We start from the raw sequence: 16,799 nt of genomic DNA on the forward strand, positions 1-16,799 counted from the left end.
AATAAGCGAAAGAATCTATTAGATAATTAGTATATTATATATGTATATATCTAATTATTGCAACAATCTATTTTGTATAGTGAAGCCTACAATTAAAAATAGTTGCCTATAATAGAAAATAGTTGCATTAACACTTATCACATTGAGTTTTTATTGTTAAATGGAGAGCGTGATTAATCTAAACCACTCAAATCCAAGTCATCCGCAGAACGGCGCTTCCTGGACTTAATTCCGGTCAGCGGATTCTTCAATATAGCCTCAATGGAAGAACTTATGAAGCTCCCCAATTCACCGACGACGTCATGCTGCTTCAGTTTTTCTCCAGGTAATTGGCCCCGTCTTATATTCTGCGAAATGTTCTGCGTTATGTTCTCGTCGATCTTCATGTTAACGTGATCTTTCAAATTCAGTCCAGATAAATTCGGTGTAGTTATGAACCTGAGCTTATGCGGAATATCGATTTCCATGCTCGACTTCCTCTTACGCTCCAACTCCATGAGATACGCGTTCGGCGTTTTTGTATGGGACAGCCTGGGCCTCGTGAACGTTCTGTTCGATGGGTGAGAGCTCAGCAATGGTTCGGGTGCAAAGACCGAACGAGCCAAAACGTCCTGAGATTTTGCTACCTCTGTGTTCAGATCTGAGAATTTCTGGTCCCATTCGCTCATCTGCTTCTGGATGCTGCAAATGGCGGAGTCTTGTTCCTGCAATTTTCCCGCCTGCTCCTTCAGCTTGGTCTCGTGTTCCTGTATGAGATTCGTCTGATGTTTGATCGTCACGCTCTGTTTCTCAATCTGAAACATTAACTATATAACAATGATACAAGTTTAGTGAAGAGCAAACCTTGTTGTATAGTTTGTGGACGATCTTGGATAAGCACATTATTTGCTCCTTCTGTTTCTTATTGAGCTTTGCTACTTTGAGAACCTCCTCCTGCACACCCGGCTGTACAACATATACTTTTGGCACTCGAGAAACTGACGGTGCGAATGACATCACTGAAAATTACACACATATATTCGTTGAAAACGCTTTTTCCGATTTATTTCTCACATGAGCTTGTCGTATGGCATTTTATTGTAGGCAGTATCTTCTCGTCAAAGTACTCCATAGCCATGCTACTTATATCGCGCAGTTCCTGCAAGATCTCATGAGTCTTTGGAGGTGTTCCGGATTTCTCGACAATACCCAAAACCCTGTCCAATTCATCCAAAACCTTCAAACAAACAAATATATGAAAACTAAAATGTTTAAACTATACAAATTATAACAATTATACCTTCCCAGGGTTAAAGCAGCACAAATTGTTCTGTATGTATTTCATGTAGGTCATATTCAACATGCTTATTCTCGTTTCGACAGCGGATAGAATGTCGCAGTGTCTGAAGAGTGGATGAACTCTACGTTCGGATTCCCTCCTCGGCAGCATCGACTTAACGCGCTTGAAGATCGCAGCATGCTTCTTTTCAATCTGCATGAATCCTCTAGAAAGCAGGTTGCTTCCAACATCATTGAATTTTTTGCAAACCTATCATAAACACAATAATATTATTACAGTTTCACTTGGAAACGCCCTCTATTATTTATTAGTAAAAAAAAAAGGTGTAAAGAAAAGATAAACATAAAATTAATTTGGTTCTGTATTTAAAAATAGATAATATAAAGTTATTTTTGGGGTGAAATAATCAATAATAATCTCATTCGGGTACCAGCAAATCGAGACTCGCGTTTGTTGCAACGGAATTGGCGAACTTCTGTTCACCCCCTCGTATTGATAGCGAATGCATCGCAGTAACTTTTTTCTCCTTCATCATACTAGTCTTCTCCCATTTGCCACTGCCGCAATTTTTGCATCCACGTATCGGCACTATATCCAAACTGACAGTTCTGTTGCCGCAATCGCCGCACTTGAAGAACCTCTTGAAAGCGTCGAACACTTTCAGAGGATGCTTCTCCTGCTTGCACAAATCCGACGCGGAGAAATTCGTATATTTACATTTCAAGCATTTCACAGCTTTGCATTCAACCTTAAAGGTGTTCGACATTTTCTCCTCCATCCGCTCCTTCAACTCCAATTTATTGAAATACTTCTCCTGCTCTTCGTTCTGATGCGCCTCCAGCAAATCCATGTGCTTTGATGTGGCTGCCATCATTTTCTTGAAGCGTTCCGAGAAAAATTCGTTGTTCTGGATTTTCGCTTTCTTCGGATCCGTTTCCACCCGTTCGGATACCTCCAAAGCGCGTTTCTTTCCGCGTTTGTCTTTAACGCTGTTGGGATCCTCTGCTTTTAAAGGTCCGTTACGTTGCACCCATTTCAAAGCGTTCATCTTCGCCCGATCGACGTGCTTCTTGGAAATTGGCGACGAGAGATCCACCGTTTCCTCGCCTAAACCAGAAAGTAGAGGAATATCGAACGCTTGAAGTTCTATGTTTTTCGGTTTCGCTGGTTCCTTTCTAATTGGTTCTTTTTCAGCAGGTGGTGCTTTTTCTGCTGCGTTTTTAGCTTTCAACTTCTGTATCACACTAATAGCAGTAGTTTTGGATTCCTCTAAAGTAACTTCAGAACTCAGAGGTTTACTCAAGACGTTGGGTTTTGGAAGACCGAGGACATCGCTCGTTGTAGTCGTAATTTCGCCACCAAGTCTCTTCAGTAGCTCAAGATCTTTGGCTCTTTGCGCAGGAGAAGACTCCAATCTCACAGCCGATTTCACCCTAGGAGCATTACTTGTTTTAATATTGTTGACTGCAGGAACAAGAGGAGCCATTCCTGATAATAAATTGATCCTGTTTTGGTCTTTGGCTGCTAACTTTTTACTCTTCGCAGCGGGAACAGCGCTAAAAGACTTTCCACCATAAAACACCTCGTTTTTACCCAAGACTTTATTCCTCAGCGCAGTGAGACCACGTCCAGTGTAATTCGCCTGCAGCTCGGATCTACCTCCGCTGCACTTCTGATACTCTTGCTTAATGTGAAAAATGCAGAATTCGCATTTATTCGTATTCACGAAAGCCGTGCATTGCTCACCGCTCTTCTTTTTACTCTTGCACGTTCCCAAATCCTTGGATTGTCCAAATATCATTACCCTCTGGTAATTATCCACACTTAAACAAGCCTGAAATAACATTAAAATTTATATTTATTTTTAAACCATACAAATACAACACTTACTTCATCCTTGGATCCATCCTTCTTATCAAACACATTAGGATTTAATATCCCAATAACTGTGCCCACAGGCAACTTCCACATTTCATTGTAAGCACTGCTGAAGAGAAATACTGAAACGGTTTTTAACTCGCCGTGAAGATCGCTCAAAGTCCAAATCGCGAACGGCTTTCCTTTTTGCGATGTTTTGGATAATTTATGGACTATAACACCGGCGATCACCCAGTCACTTTGCGGATTCACTCTGAGTAAGAATCTCGATACTTGACTCATGGATATCGCCTCGCGTCCGCTCATCCTTTCTTTGATCAAAGCTTGTGAGATAAGTGGCTTCACAATCCTGATTCCAAATAGAGGATCAGTAAAGACTTCTTTAGAAAGATCTGGTTTTTTCTCTGGCAAACCCAATTGGCGTTTTGAAGTCCAAGTGGACATTGCTGAGGGATTTCTTTCACTGCTGTTTCCTTCTGTTTGAAGCAATTCCTTAATTGACTTGCCACACTCATTGTACTTATACTCATGATTCCTATTTTCTTCGTCATCTGAACTATCAGTTTCACCAGCATGCACTACACTTTTGGGATCTCTAATCTTCTTTGCACTCAAGTTACTTTTTTGTCTTGATGTGCCTTGGGACTTCTCGAAGTTATCTATTGAATTCAAAAATATCTCATCCTCGTTATCTTTGCTAATTGGTTTTAAAGTTGGTGTTGGTGATTCCTCTAGCTCTTGGCATACTGAGTCTAGGAGTGAATCAATTTCTAAATCATCACTCATGTTGCACTTAACTTAAGTTGACTTGTTTTCACTACACTTTCAAAGGTTGGATTAAAGGTCCAATATTTTTAGCGCCAAACGCTGACAACTATGTTATGAAGAACTGAGAGTCTTACCAACATGAAACACTGTCAGTACTGCTGAGTACTAAATAATGATTGTACGATCACGGGGGTACGTAATACGTTGAATAGAAGGGGAAATAAGCGAGGTGCAATTAAATGCAGTTTGTAAACAACACTTACCAATCTGTTCTTAGCAATGTCGTCGTAGGTGAGGAAGGAAAAGATTGCCTCGAGAACGTTGTCAGGCAGCAGTAAAATGAAAGGTCCAATACTCATGTCTGATGGGGCCCCTGTGTCTCAAAAATATTTACTCCTTCGCCGTTTAGATTCGAGCGCCTCTAATTTCACTATTTATAATACTTCTATAAACAACAATCAACTGTTATTAAAGGACTGTGACGTATATTACTTTAAGAAATAGCAAACAGCAGCTAACAGTAATACCAACATCGGAGACATACACTCGCCCTTAGCTATGAACAAAGAAAAAAGTTGTAAATATTGTGATAAATCCTCTTAATTAAATAATTGTTAAAACCTATATTTCTGTATTTAAGATTAGAAAACAAAAAATTAATTAAAATAATCATATACATATATGATACAGACAGAACTCTATATATAGAATATGATTCAATAATCGCAGTAATTTTACAATTATATATTTATGTTATTCTTCAGTACTGAAAAACAACTCCTAAAAAGAATCTACAAGTTTTATTAATGAATTCCTTAATAAAAAAAATGCACGCCACCATCTTAACTGATGCTTAAACTTAAAGACTGACAGTACTTTCTTGTTTAATGTGCGAAATCATTTGAAAACAGCAATAAGGGCTTAAGTAATTATCTTATGGCCTTATTAAAGTAAATATTGTAATTATTTAAAAGAGAAAACTATAATGAGTATAAAGAGAAAATAATATAAATTTGAGCAATTATTCATTATGCAACCCTATTATCTTGAACATGTGATACTGGTAATAAATTTTCATTAGATTTAGGCAATTTATGTACTAACAACAGAGTATAAAGTGTTATGTTATTGAATTTAGTTATTTTTAGTTGTTATCAATTGTTATTTGAATGCTCGTGATGATACAGTGTTATGATGTCTGAATTGAAGAGTAAAAAGAGGAAATTCAACGTCGAGGGTCGCGTTTTCCAGCAGAAATGGGAGAGTCTGTACTTTTTCAGCATTGTACAGAACAAGATTCTTTGCCTCATTTGTATCAAAGAGATCACAGTGCCAAAAGAGTACAATTTACGACGACACTACGAGGCATTCCACAGGGATAAGTATGATGTTTTCGAAGGGAAATTGAGAGAGGAGAAGCTGAAGAAACTGAAATTGGATATGCAAAGGCAACAGAATATCTTCACTGTTGCCACCAAGTCCAATGATGCAGCTATCCATGCAAGCTTTGCAGTCTCGCAGATCATTGCAAAGAACTCCAAACCACATACGGATGGGGAATATGTGAAGAAATGTATGATAAAGGCAGTAGAAATTCTGTGTCCTGAAAAGGTGAAGCTCTTCCATGCCATCAACCTTTCAGCAAATGCAGTTGCTAATCATGTAAACGTTTTTACAGAAGATGAACAGCTTCAGGTCAAAGAAAAGTGTAAAGATTTTGTTGCCTATTCAATTGCCATTGAAGAAAATACTAGTGTACCTGACCATCTGCAGCTCGCTGTTTATATTAGAGGTATCAGTGATGATTTTGAGTTGGCTGTGGAACTTCTGGGAATGCTCCCATTCAATGAAAGCACCAGTGCTGATGACATATTTTCTGGGTTGCTCAGTCTCTTAAGTAAACATGTGTTGCCATGGGAAAAAATGGTTGGGTTTCTGAATGATGGAGCTAGAGTTATGATTGATAAGAGTGATAGTGTTGCTGCTAAATTTAAGAAAATTATGAAGGATTTTGAGGGATCATCTTCCTTCTTCACCATGCACTGCATATTGCATCAACATGAATTGTGTGCAAGCAGTTTGAAGATGGACCATGTGATAGATACAGTTATAGAAATAATAAATTATATTAGAGCAAGTGCCTTTACCCATCAGGAATTACTTGGATTATTAGATGAGGTGGAAAGCGAGCATAATGAGATTATTACTCGGATTTACTGGAAGCAATCAGAGCATTTTTGCATGAGGAGAACAAAACCGTTGATGATTTATGCAACGTATCCTGGATTAGCGATCTAGCATTCTTCGTTGACGTAACGGAACATATGGATAGTCTGAACGAAGAGCTGCAAAGCGTTAATAAACCAATTTCAGAGATGTTTGATTGCGTCAGCGCTTTCAAGATGAAACTGAAATTGTGGGATAATCAGCTAAAGATGAACAATCTCGCATATTTCTCGCACCTGAAATCGGTGGAAAGCAAGTGCTACCTAAATATGCAAAAGTATACTAAGAGTTTCACGTTGTTAAGGCACGAACTTGAGGAGCAATTTCAGAACTTCAGCATTGCTGAACCGGAGTTCAAATTGTTCGCGTTTCCTTTGGTTGCGGACATCCAAACGGCTCCGGATAATCTTCAGATGGAATTGATCAGTTTGCAGTGCGATTCAAAGCAGAACCAATATTTTGCCGAAATGAAATTGCACGATTTTTACTCGCAGCTTCCCAAAGACAGGTATCCTCATCTCAGGTCGTTCGGTTTGAGGATGATTGCGATGTTTGGAAGCGAACACGCGTGTGAACAATTCTTCTTTCTCGTGCACAATAATAAGAAGCGACGATCAATTGAAATTTGACGCTTTAATTTTGACACGCATATTTTTGTAAATATCAATCTTTTTATTATTTTTCGTATGAAAGCAACAATTCATAGTTTTAGCAATATTTTTATTAAAATACAAACAGCTTTTATCCTTGATTTTGTAAATAATCGTTAGATCGTTTTAAGCTTTTCTCGAAGATTGTTTAGCAGCGCTGAACATATTATGTATAGTATTACACATGTTTGTAAATAAATTAAACTTGTATTATAATTTTTTAAATTTTATTTGTCTTCACTTAGGTTAATATGATTCGTATCCAATGTAATAAATTGATTTAAGTTTCAATGTACGAAATAAACTATATACAAATAGTATATAAAATACACAATCATTTTTTTTTATAAAGGGAGAAAGAAACATTCATCGACAATTACCGATTTCCTTTCCACACTCATCTATACATAATTATATATAATTTCTTATACAATATAAAAAATAATAGTTTCTCTACTTAAACAAAAAACAAAACTGAAAAATGTATTTTATAAAATGGATATTTATTAATAAAAATTAAATGCATTCGTGCACAGCAACTTAACTCTCTTCTTCCTCCTTGTCCTTTGATTTGTCTTTCTTCTTCTTCTTCTTTTTGTCTTTCTTCACTTCCTGCAATACCGAAAAGAGAAACAAACGAATAAGATTTATGTCTGCTCGCAGGAAAATGGATGATTGTTATTGGTAAAATTAGCGGAAAACTTACAGGTTCTTCGGTAGTTTCAGCGGGCGTAGATTCTGGTGATTCCTCCTCGACTTCGGTCTTGATCTTCTTCTTCTTCTTTTTGTGTTTCTCCTCGTTTGTGCTTTCGGATTCTTCCACCGCGGCCTCTGGTCCTACGCTCATCTTGCGCTGTTGAAAAAAAAATGCATTGATTAGTATAGAGTTAAATGATGAAATGGTGGTAATAATTTACCTTCTTGGATTCATCATTATTGGTTTCACCATCAGCTGGTTCACTTTTGACGACGCTGTAATCTACGTAACTAGTCAACCAATCGCTCGGTGTGTTTTCATTCGGTTTTCCGTGCTTGTCCAATTTTCCTTGTGAGATGAGCACCTTCTTCTGCGAAGACTTTGGTCCCAATCCCCACTTTCTCGGGTAGGTGTCCCTCTCCATAATGACCCTCTTGATCTTGGCAATGACGCCATGATCGCAGCTGGCCATGGTGGATGTGGTCATCATAGCAACGGCCAGAGCGACCGCTTCTCCTTTAGTAGTAACAATGACAATCTCCTCGTTAAGTTCGATGCCATCCTCGTAACGTAATACTCCAGGTAACAGAATTTTGGCTCCGTAACACACGGCGTTGACGGCGCTGTCCTTCATGATGATGCGCTTGTGTTTCACCAAAAGTCCTTCCAACGGTCTTATCACGCGTCTCAGGTAGTTCTGATCCTTGTGATTCTCGTACAACCACATGGCATCGAGGACATCATGCATCGTAGCCATATCGTCGGCTTCCCCTTGGATACCTGAACGGACGCGACGCAACTCCAACATTTGACCTCCGACACCCAAGACAAGACCCAAGTGGACGCACATCGTACGGATGTACGAACCAGCCTCGCAGCTGACCCAAAACACACCTAAACCAAAAAACAAATAATGAATATACAATTCGCAATTAATTTTAATATATATGAAACATTACCAATATTCCTGGTATCATCGAAATCCAATAACTTGCTGTCATATACAGTCCTTACACGGAGCTGCCTCTTCACAGCGGAAATCAAGGGAGGACGTTGGAAGAGCGCTCCACGAAGCTTCTCCAAACCTTGTCCGACCTTAACCACTCCACCCTCCACTTCAGAATGCAACTTAAATACACTAACATATTCTTTTCCAGCAGATTGTTGTGATTTGACTAAACGCGTCGCTCTATCAATGCATACAATCAGGCAACCTAAAGTAAACAAAACAAATAAATAAATACAGAACAAATGTAAACAAAACATCTAACAAATTGTACCTATATAACCCAAAAGTAAAATCTCAAAGTACTGATTTTACTTGAGGATACAATCAAGGCAATTAAATTATATAAGTCTGAACATCTAACACCCTTATACAATTTTGATTTTTTTTTTGTTCAATACTTTAGGATGTTTAGGACTATGTATGTACCTGTTACTTTAGGATCTAAAGTTCCTGAATGACCAGTTTTCTCCACCTTTAAAATACGCTTAATCCAAGCCACAACTTCGTGACTGCTTGGGTTGCTTGGTTTGTCCAAATTGATGTATCCAGATTTGATGTATTCAGAGATCTCTCTCTTCAATGGTGATGCTCCAAAAGGTAAGGGGGTGTAATGGTTTGTGCGGACATTCAGATGATCAAAGTTCTAAACAATCACATGTTTTGGAAATTAGTTAATTCTTAATGGGATGCAGAAAAAGTTGTTATTTACCTTCAGAAGCAGGGGCCATTTCGATGTATCCAACTTGGCCGCAGTGGTTGACGATTCCAAATGGAAATCGTTGGCCTTTTGGATATCACCTAGTTGCTTGTCCTTCTTTTTCTTTCCTAAAAACATGTATAATATTTAACGTAAATTCAATGTTGAATGAATTACTATTCGAAATTAAGTTAATACTTATGCGATCACTTATAAATATTGCTTATTATTGTTTAAATTCATTGTTAATTTACCTATTTCTGCCATGGTCGAACTTGCTCAGAACACGTGTTTTGACTTAAAAGATAGGTTAAGGACAACAAACCAAACACACTACAAATATAGCGTGTAGCGTTAGCGTGCTTTGGTCTTTTTTCAGAAGCTTAAGTAATACCAACAAAACAAAAAATAACCTTGATTAGTAAATAAGGCTGAAGGGTTGCCAAAAAGAAAACAACCTTCAATATTATTTTTACTATTCGATTACATTTATAATAAAATGATTTTGTATAAACTTTGAAAACATGTTGAAATATTATTGCCAAACAATTGCCACTCCTTATGGTTGATGCAACCAATAGGAAAGCTTTGATTTAAAGACTATTATTAATTAGATTGTTAAGGGCCAATTGAAATTCAGTAAAATTGCTATACGAATATAATTATAAAATTAAATCTTATATAATAATGATTGTATATTAAATTCAATAAGCTTAATAAATATTTCAAATCTAGATAGCATGAACAGTGGTACATCAGTCAATGGTAGTAAATTAAATGCATTATTCTCTATGTAAATTGTATCACATATGCTCATTTATATCTTGTATGGGCTGCTTGTGGGCCAAATACAGCGTGAGGATGCTCGTCAGAGCGCTGACAAGGAATATAACGTCGAACCACCTGTGGTAGAAATTGAATTGAAGATCTCCCAATACCTGCGTGATGATCGTTCTATACTCCAAAGGCATGCTCATACGTAGCAAAAGCACCGAAGACAGAAAGTACATGCCCATGATCTGCGCCAAGACCAGAACAATGATATTCGAACTCTTGCTCGACGATATTTTGTTGAAAAACTGTAAAACAGTAACAGCAACGACAACCAAATAGTGAACGCAATTCCAATATTGTTATGTCAATTTACCTTAGTTAACGTTAACAAAAGGCCTCTAATAGAAGTGATGACAATGCATCCAACCAGAATGAAAGACACGTGCTGGGACCAAAAGTTCACGTCAATATTCAAACCCATCCAGTGGACAGCAATTTCTATTCCTCTGGTGACGATATCCTTCTTACCAACTCGATCGAAAACGATGTTGATCGTACACTGAAAAACCAAACTTTTCAATACAGATCGCATTCCATCAAAGAAGTTTAACTAACAATAAAGATTTTCCATAAACAATACAGCGAAAAGAAGTATCCCAAGAAGTTAAAGTATTTTCCTTTCCACGTGTTCGACCATTCGATCCTCTCGAGCATATTGTGATTCTCGTGCGCCTCCAGAAACAATTGCCTACTCAGTTCCTCCAAACCGGAAATTTCCAGTTTCAATTGAGATATATCTGAAAGTGGATAACATATCTCATTGTTCTAAGACTTGTATATATCAACATCAAATGAATGAAATTATCTTAATTGTAACGTGACCTATGAGATCATCTTAACCTTCAGTTAACGCAATATTTTAAAGCTGCATACTTTCTTGACTGCGTTTCGGCCCAACCGAATACAGCATCCCCCATATTCCTTGCTTCTTGTCAGCGTCGGAAGATGCGCCCTTCTCTAAGCTCTGCTTTTTGGACATGGCAATCCTTTTCTTCTTCATAACAATCATCTCCATTGTTTGCATTAGCCTCTTCTCTGTAGTAGCAACATCTGCTGGCGACACTTCCCTAAACAATTGTAATTACTTCTTTTATTATTAAATATAGTTTTTGTAATGCAACCTTATGAAATAGGACATTGATGTGTAAGGATAGTTGACAGCACCAAATCCTGAGAGCAGGGCCATAACCGTCACCCCGATAACGCCGATTCGCGAGACCAACTGTTCCATTGACAAAATCCCCTGCTTGGGGTTCAGGATTGGGAACGGATCACCGATTTTCCAAAAGATGATTAAAAATAGGATCCAAACAAACACTGTTAAATATTTGATGTAGTGTGCTTTCACTGAAACATAATCAAGTTATCCAAAAGTGTTAAAAACAAATAATAACAGCTGATTACCAAAGCTGATGTTGCTTATGCAACAATAAGAAATATAAAATGGATTGAGTACAATGACAACAAATAGGAGGGAATAGAGCACAATGCACCAGTAGAATGATCTGGAGCTATAAAAAAAAATTGAAACATTATACAGTTTTCCAATTGGATTATCTATGCTCACCTTGCTTCAAGCCAATTCAAAATTTCGAAAATGATCAGTTCAAACATTGTGCAAGAAATCATCAGAGTCACAGAGAATATCAGGTACACCAGGATATGTCTGATCTCGTAATCTTTGAACAGTTGTTTCAGGAAGAACAGTCTCGCCCCCATAAAGAATATTACCTGAAACGATCGACAATATAAAATGCGACCTATTTATATGTTTAATTTTTTATACCTGCGAGACCAAAATCACCAACGTATCCTCGTAGAAACCCATCTTCGCTACAAACTCTAATCTACAAGTATTAGCAAAGGATATTTCACGTAAACATATTTACGTTCCGGATTCCTCCACACACACATAAAGTAACTCGATGTTTGACATAAGTTTAAAAAATATTCCTAGGTTAGGTAATAATGTCACATATAATAAGAAATGCAGGCAACTAATTGTACGTGCATGATTTGAAGTCACATAGGGTTGATACATTTAACGACACGTTAAATCTTAACTGGAAATTAGTTTTCAAATTGGATTTTTCATTGTATTCTTTTGTAAGATACAAATTCACGTAGATGAATTATTATAAAACTGTATACAATTTTCTTACATAAATCAACAATACACGTTTCTATAAAATTGTTTGATGATGATGATGTTGATAATAATAATATTTAATTAGCATTGAAAAAGTTCAATGTTGAGGCCTTCGCATTATTTATTAATTAGTTACATTCGAATCTCGAATGAAAAGAAATTCAGTTTCTTGAGAATCTTGAGACAAATTTTGCTTGTGTCGAACATAAATAAATAAAATCTTCAAATACTGACCATGTAGATTCTTTTTTTTGTAGGGCAAAAATAACTAACGCGAGGTTAAAGCAAATCAAGCAAGTTTTGCCGTGGATCATGTACAAAGATACAGCAAAAAAAAACAACAACGCATTTAACCTTCGCGTTTTATGCAAATCCGTTGATTTTTCTATTTTTCAATTTAAATACATAAAAGATTGAGCATTCATTTTTTAACCACTTTTTTTTTCAATTAATTTTCTGTAACATTTAAGTTACAATTACATTATTATATAATATTGTATTACTCAATATATAATTAACTTTTAAAAATATATCTACAAGTTATTTTTTGTTTCGTTTATAGAAACAAGTAGAGTTGAAGGTGTTAAATCTAGGCCTAAAATTGAATTGAAAGCTGTAATCGAATCGACATATTAAACTAAATACTATTTATAGGAAACTTTTGCGCACTTTCACGTTTATCAGCATTATTCCAATTCTTGCGTATTTCATCACAGATAGCGCAAATTTACGCATACATTTGTTGATAAAGCTATAAATATTATTGGTGCTAATTATATAAGTAATATAATCTCAATACTTTTTTTTTGGGCATGAACCAATTCGCACTTAATTATTTCATATTTTATCGTTTATTTTCATTGACTCAATTACATTTTCAATGTATTTTTTTAAAGAAAATTCTTCAGTTATATCCATTCAAGTATTTAAATGTGATTATAAATTATTGTTTAATTACAAAATTAAAGTTTACAAAATAATTTATTTCCTGATATATTTCAACACTTTGGAGTCTAACAAATTATAAACAAACAAATACACAAAATAGTTAAAATATTTTGGATACAATCGTATTCCAACAATTGATCATCAATTGGTGACGAGTTTTTCAGTGGCTCAAATCTAGTGAAAATTAAAGTATACAATTGTATTTGCTTTATTGACGATGTGTCCGCTCATTATAGAACACGTGGCAGAAAATCAATTGATAGCCTTGGATTCAGTAGTGTCGATTGGAGACGGACGATAAAAACGGAAATATTATCAATTTGCACAATAATCTTAAGATTTAACAGAGAATTAGAGCTAAATGACAAACGATGAAACAATACTATTTCATACGTTTTAACGAGTAAATACTTAGCTTTAATTTGGTTGGTCGAAAATTAATTTGTCGAGTATAATTTTTGAGATATGTGCAAAAATGAAAAGACTGTTTTTTTTTAAGTTTAAAAAAATGTTTCTTCAAGTTTGACAGAGAGTTACAGCTAAATGACAAATGATACAACAATACTATTCATACGTTTTAACGAGTAAATACTTAGCTTTAATTTTATTGGTCAAATATTAATTTGTCGAGTATAATTTTTGAGATATGTGCAAAAATAAAAAGACTGTTTTCTTCGAAGTTTCAAAAAATGTTGCTTCAAGTTCGACAGTGAGTTACAGCTAAATAACAAATGATACAACAATACTATTTTATACGTTTTAACGCGTAAATACTTATCTTTAATTTGGTTTGTCGAAAATGGATTTGTGGCGTATATTTTTTGAGATATGTGCAAAAATGAAAAGACTGTTTTTTTTAAGTTTAACAAAATGTTTCTTCAAGTTTGACAGTGAGCTACAGCTAAATGACAAATGATACAATAATACTATTTTATACGTTTTAACAAGTAAATACTTAGCTTTAATTTGAAATATTTTAAGTTTAAAAAAATGTTTTTTCAAGTTTCATAGTGAGTTACAGCTAAATGAGAAATGATACAACAATACTTTTTTTTTACGTTTTAGCTTTAATTTGATTGGTCGAAAATCAATTTGTCGAGTATAATTTTTGAGATATGTGCAAAAATGAAAAGACTGTTTTCTTCGAAGCTTAAAAAAATGTTTCTTCAAGTTTGACAGAGAGTTACAGCTAAATGACAAATGATACAACAATACTTTTTCATGCTTTTTAACGAGTAAATACTTATCTTTAATTTGGTTTGTCGAAAATGGATTTGTGGCGTATACTTTTCGAGATATGTACAAAAATGAAAAGACTGTTTTCACAGCTAAATCACAGCTAAATGACAAATTATACAACTATACTATTACACACGTCCTGGACACTATTTAAGTAGATAACTACTTGCGGAATACAGCATAAATTTGATGACATTATGAAATTGTTTCGATAAAAAAAACGATACTAACAACCAAATGTTTTGATCCGTTCCATAATTTATTTCCGTATTAACCTTGTTGCACATTCCTCTAGCGGTCATTTCGACCGATATCCGAAGCCAAAATAAAAAAAAAAGGAACTGAGGAGCTGCAAGCAATAACCGTATCAAGGATACCCGAAAATGAATTGCTTTCTCATATTCTCCTTGAAGACTTCACTTTTTTTTTGTTGTTTCCACTGCGCGAATGAATTTCGTTTCGTAGTTTACGTAAAAGTACATAGAAACAACGCTGTTTCATCTGTTAGCAACACAAGAAAACCATGACAATTTGCAATTTGTTTATTTATTTTTAGAAAAATCAGATTTTAATTGGTTGAAGTACATAGAAACAACACTGTTTCAACTGTGTTAGCAACAACAACAAACCATGGTAATTTATTTATTTACTTTTTTTTTGGTAACATAATAATAAATATTTGAATTTTACTTTTGTTTCAATAGAAAGTGGTCGTGAGTGGAAACAACGCAAATAAATTTTTCAAAACTTCATTTGAAAATATCACGTTTCGTCGATGTAATTAAATAATAAAAAAATAAGTTAATTGAGTTTTGTTTTTCTAAATTATACTTTTTTTTTTCCTCTCTGAATAATTAATATTATTTACAATGTTAGCAAATAAAATGATGTCTTCTTTTTCTCAACATTTTTGCATAAATTTTTCAAATGTATGCAAGCAGAGACCAGTTTTTTTTGTATGCGAATACTTCAATTAAAAGCGACGTCTTCATAACGAGAAACTTATGCAAGAAATAATGTAATTTATAACAACTTTATGAATTATGTTGACTTAAGTTTATTATATATTATACATGTTTGTGTTCCAATTATTTAATATTGGAAATAGATTCGTTTTTTTAAGAATGTTTAATTAATGATGAAGAAAAATGTCATTGGACTGTGTTTCCATTTTTTTTATAATTGAAAAAATCGGCCTTTGTTAAAATTAATTTAATGCTTGATTTGTTGTGTTCACTGCGAAACTGTAAATCTCTCAATCGATGTTATTAGTCCAAGGATAATTAAGATATTCACTTTGAATTCACATTCATATAAACGAAAAGAAATAAAAAACAAATCGACTTGGAAATAGCTATAATTTATTGTTTTTTTTTTGTAGAAAATTGTTTAATCAGTTTATTGTATAATACTGGGAAATTGAGAAGAAAAATACTTTGAATAAAATAATGATAAAAATTTGATTTCTGGAATAGAAATAGAAATGAGAAATTTCTTTAAAAAAAAAGTAAATGCGTAAATTTTTGTAATAATTTACAAAATAAAGAAATAATCTGAAACTAAATGATTAACTTGAGTTTTGTTATTTGTGTTGTTATTATTTCGGATGTAATAAGCAAACATTGCAAAACGCTTATCGCCAGGAGGCAGATGAAATCTGACGATCTGACACGCTCCGAACTTGAACAGAAATATTGTTTTGATTTCTGTAATTTTGCAAATTATGATGCGTGCGTTTCCTCAAAATCCAATCAATCAACTCACACGTCCAAATGGAAAAACTGATAAGTGCAGATAGAATTCGAACGAATTACTAATTGGGATCAAGTCCGTGGGAATTCCTCTTTTTACAGAATATCCAGTTATTATTCATTCTGTTGGGGAAAGTCGGGGTTTCCTGATTACATTACATTTTTATTTTGCACAAATATAAATTCCGGTTCTTCATTATGTTATAAATATAAAGTAATACTTCGCATAGTGCGGGTAAGTTATTCCGTCAATATCTAGCACTGTTTGAAACCGGATTAATTGAGGAATTAAATAAAGCACACACAAAAAGATACCTAACTTATAAAAGAGAAAACAGAATTTGTGCACCTTTTTTTACAATTTATTTTTCTAAATTAAAATTTAGTTTGTTTGAAATAAAAATCATACGTGAATTAATCAATATTTAAATCGTTTTGTCTGCTGATTCAACTGTAAGTAGAAATAAAGAGGTTTTTAGATGATACAATTATTTTTTTAGCAGAAATTGTTCATTATTTGATTGTATAATTGAATCTTGACTTGAAAATTGATTGTATTTAGCTGAAATCGTATATATTTTTTTTGAACTTATTAGTGTTTTATTGAAGCTTTTCAACTGAAGTTTCCTTATTTCTTCTGGTACAATTAAATTGTGTTTGCAGTTCACTTCACA

General features: G+C 34.6%; 5 protein-coding genes across 5 annotated transcripts; 2 read left to right on the forward strand and 3 right to left on the reverse strand.

Moving 5' to 3' along the window:
• Positions 1-28: 28 nt before the first annotated feature.
• LOC108557976 (protein MCM10 homolog) lies at positions 29-4,042 on the reverse strand. The gene is made up of 6 exons (XM_017914728.1): positions 3,170-4,042; positions 1,710-3,113; positions 1,280-1,528; positions 1,054-1,216; positions 844-998; positions 29-794 (listed from the first exon to the last, which is right to left on the reverse strand). The coding sequence occupies exons 1-6, from the start codon at positions 3,941-3,943 to the stop codon at positions 174-176; spliced, it is 3,366 nt and encodes a 1,121-aa protein (XP_017770217.1). The 5' UTR covers positions 3,944-4,042; the 3' UTR covers positions 29-173.
• Positions 4,043-5,119: 1,077 nt separating this feature from the next.
• On the forward strand, positions 5,120-6,223 carry LOC108557962 (general transcription factor II-I repeat domain-containing protein 2-like). The gene has a single exon (XM_017914711.1). The coding sequence runs from the start codon at positions 5,120-5,122 to the stop codon at positions 6,221-6,223; it is 1,104 nt and encodes a 367-aa protein (XP_017770200.1).
• Positions 6,224-6,249: 26 nt separating this feature from the next.
• Positions 6,250-6,780, forward strand: LOC108557964 (general transcription factor II-I repeat domain-containing protein 2-like). Its single transcript, XM_017914712.1, has one exon. It carries the CDS (start codon positions 6,250-6,252, stop codon positions 6,778-6,780), a length of 531 nt encoding a protein of 176 aa, XP_017770201.1.
• A 237-nt stretch (positions 6,781-7,017) lies between these two features.
• LOC108557973 (H/ACA ribonucleoprotein complex subunit 4) lies at positions 7,018-9,590 on the reverse strand. Its single transcript, XM_017914725.1, has 7 exons — positions 9,459-9,590; positions 9,217-9,332; positions 8,934-9,150; positions 8,458-8,712; positions 7,719-8,392; positions 7,508-7,654; positions 7,018-7,413 (listed from the first exon to the last, which is right to left on the reverse strand). Exons 1-7 carry the CDS (start codon positions 9,469-9,471, stop codon positions 7,342-7,344), a joined length of 1,494 nt encoding a protein of 497 aa, XP_017770214.1. The 5' UTR covers positions 9,472-9,590; the 3' UTR covers positions 7,018-7,341.
• Positions 9,591-9,901: 311 nt separating this feature from the next.
• Positions 9,902-11,977, reverse strand: LOC108557974 (Golgi pH regulator). The gene is made up of 8 exons (XM_017914726.1): positions 11,825-11,977; positions 11,606-11,769; positions 11,443-11,549; positions 11,160-11,385; positions 10,912-11,105; positions 10,594-10,775; positions 10,352-10,537; positions 9,902-10,283 (listed from the first exon to the last, which is right to left on the reverse strand). Exons 1-8 carry the CDS (start codon positions 11,864-11,866, stop codon positions 10,008-10,010), a joined length of 1,377 nt encoding a protein of 458 aa, XP_017770215.1. The 5' UTR covers positions 11,867-11,977; the 3' UTR covers positions 9,902-10,007.
• Positions 11,978-16,799: the final 4,822 nt, after the last annotated feature.

This window comes from Nicrophorus vespilloides, unplaced genomic scaffold, assembly GCF_001412225.1.
Source record: "Nicrophorus vespilloides isolate i.1.1-1 unplaced genomic scaffold, Nicve_v1.0, whole genome shotgun sequence".
NCBI lineage: Eukaryota > Metazoa > Arthropoda > Insecta > Coleoptera > Silphidae > Nicrophorus > Nicrophorus vespilloides.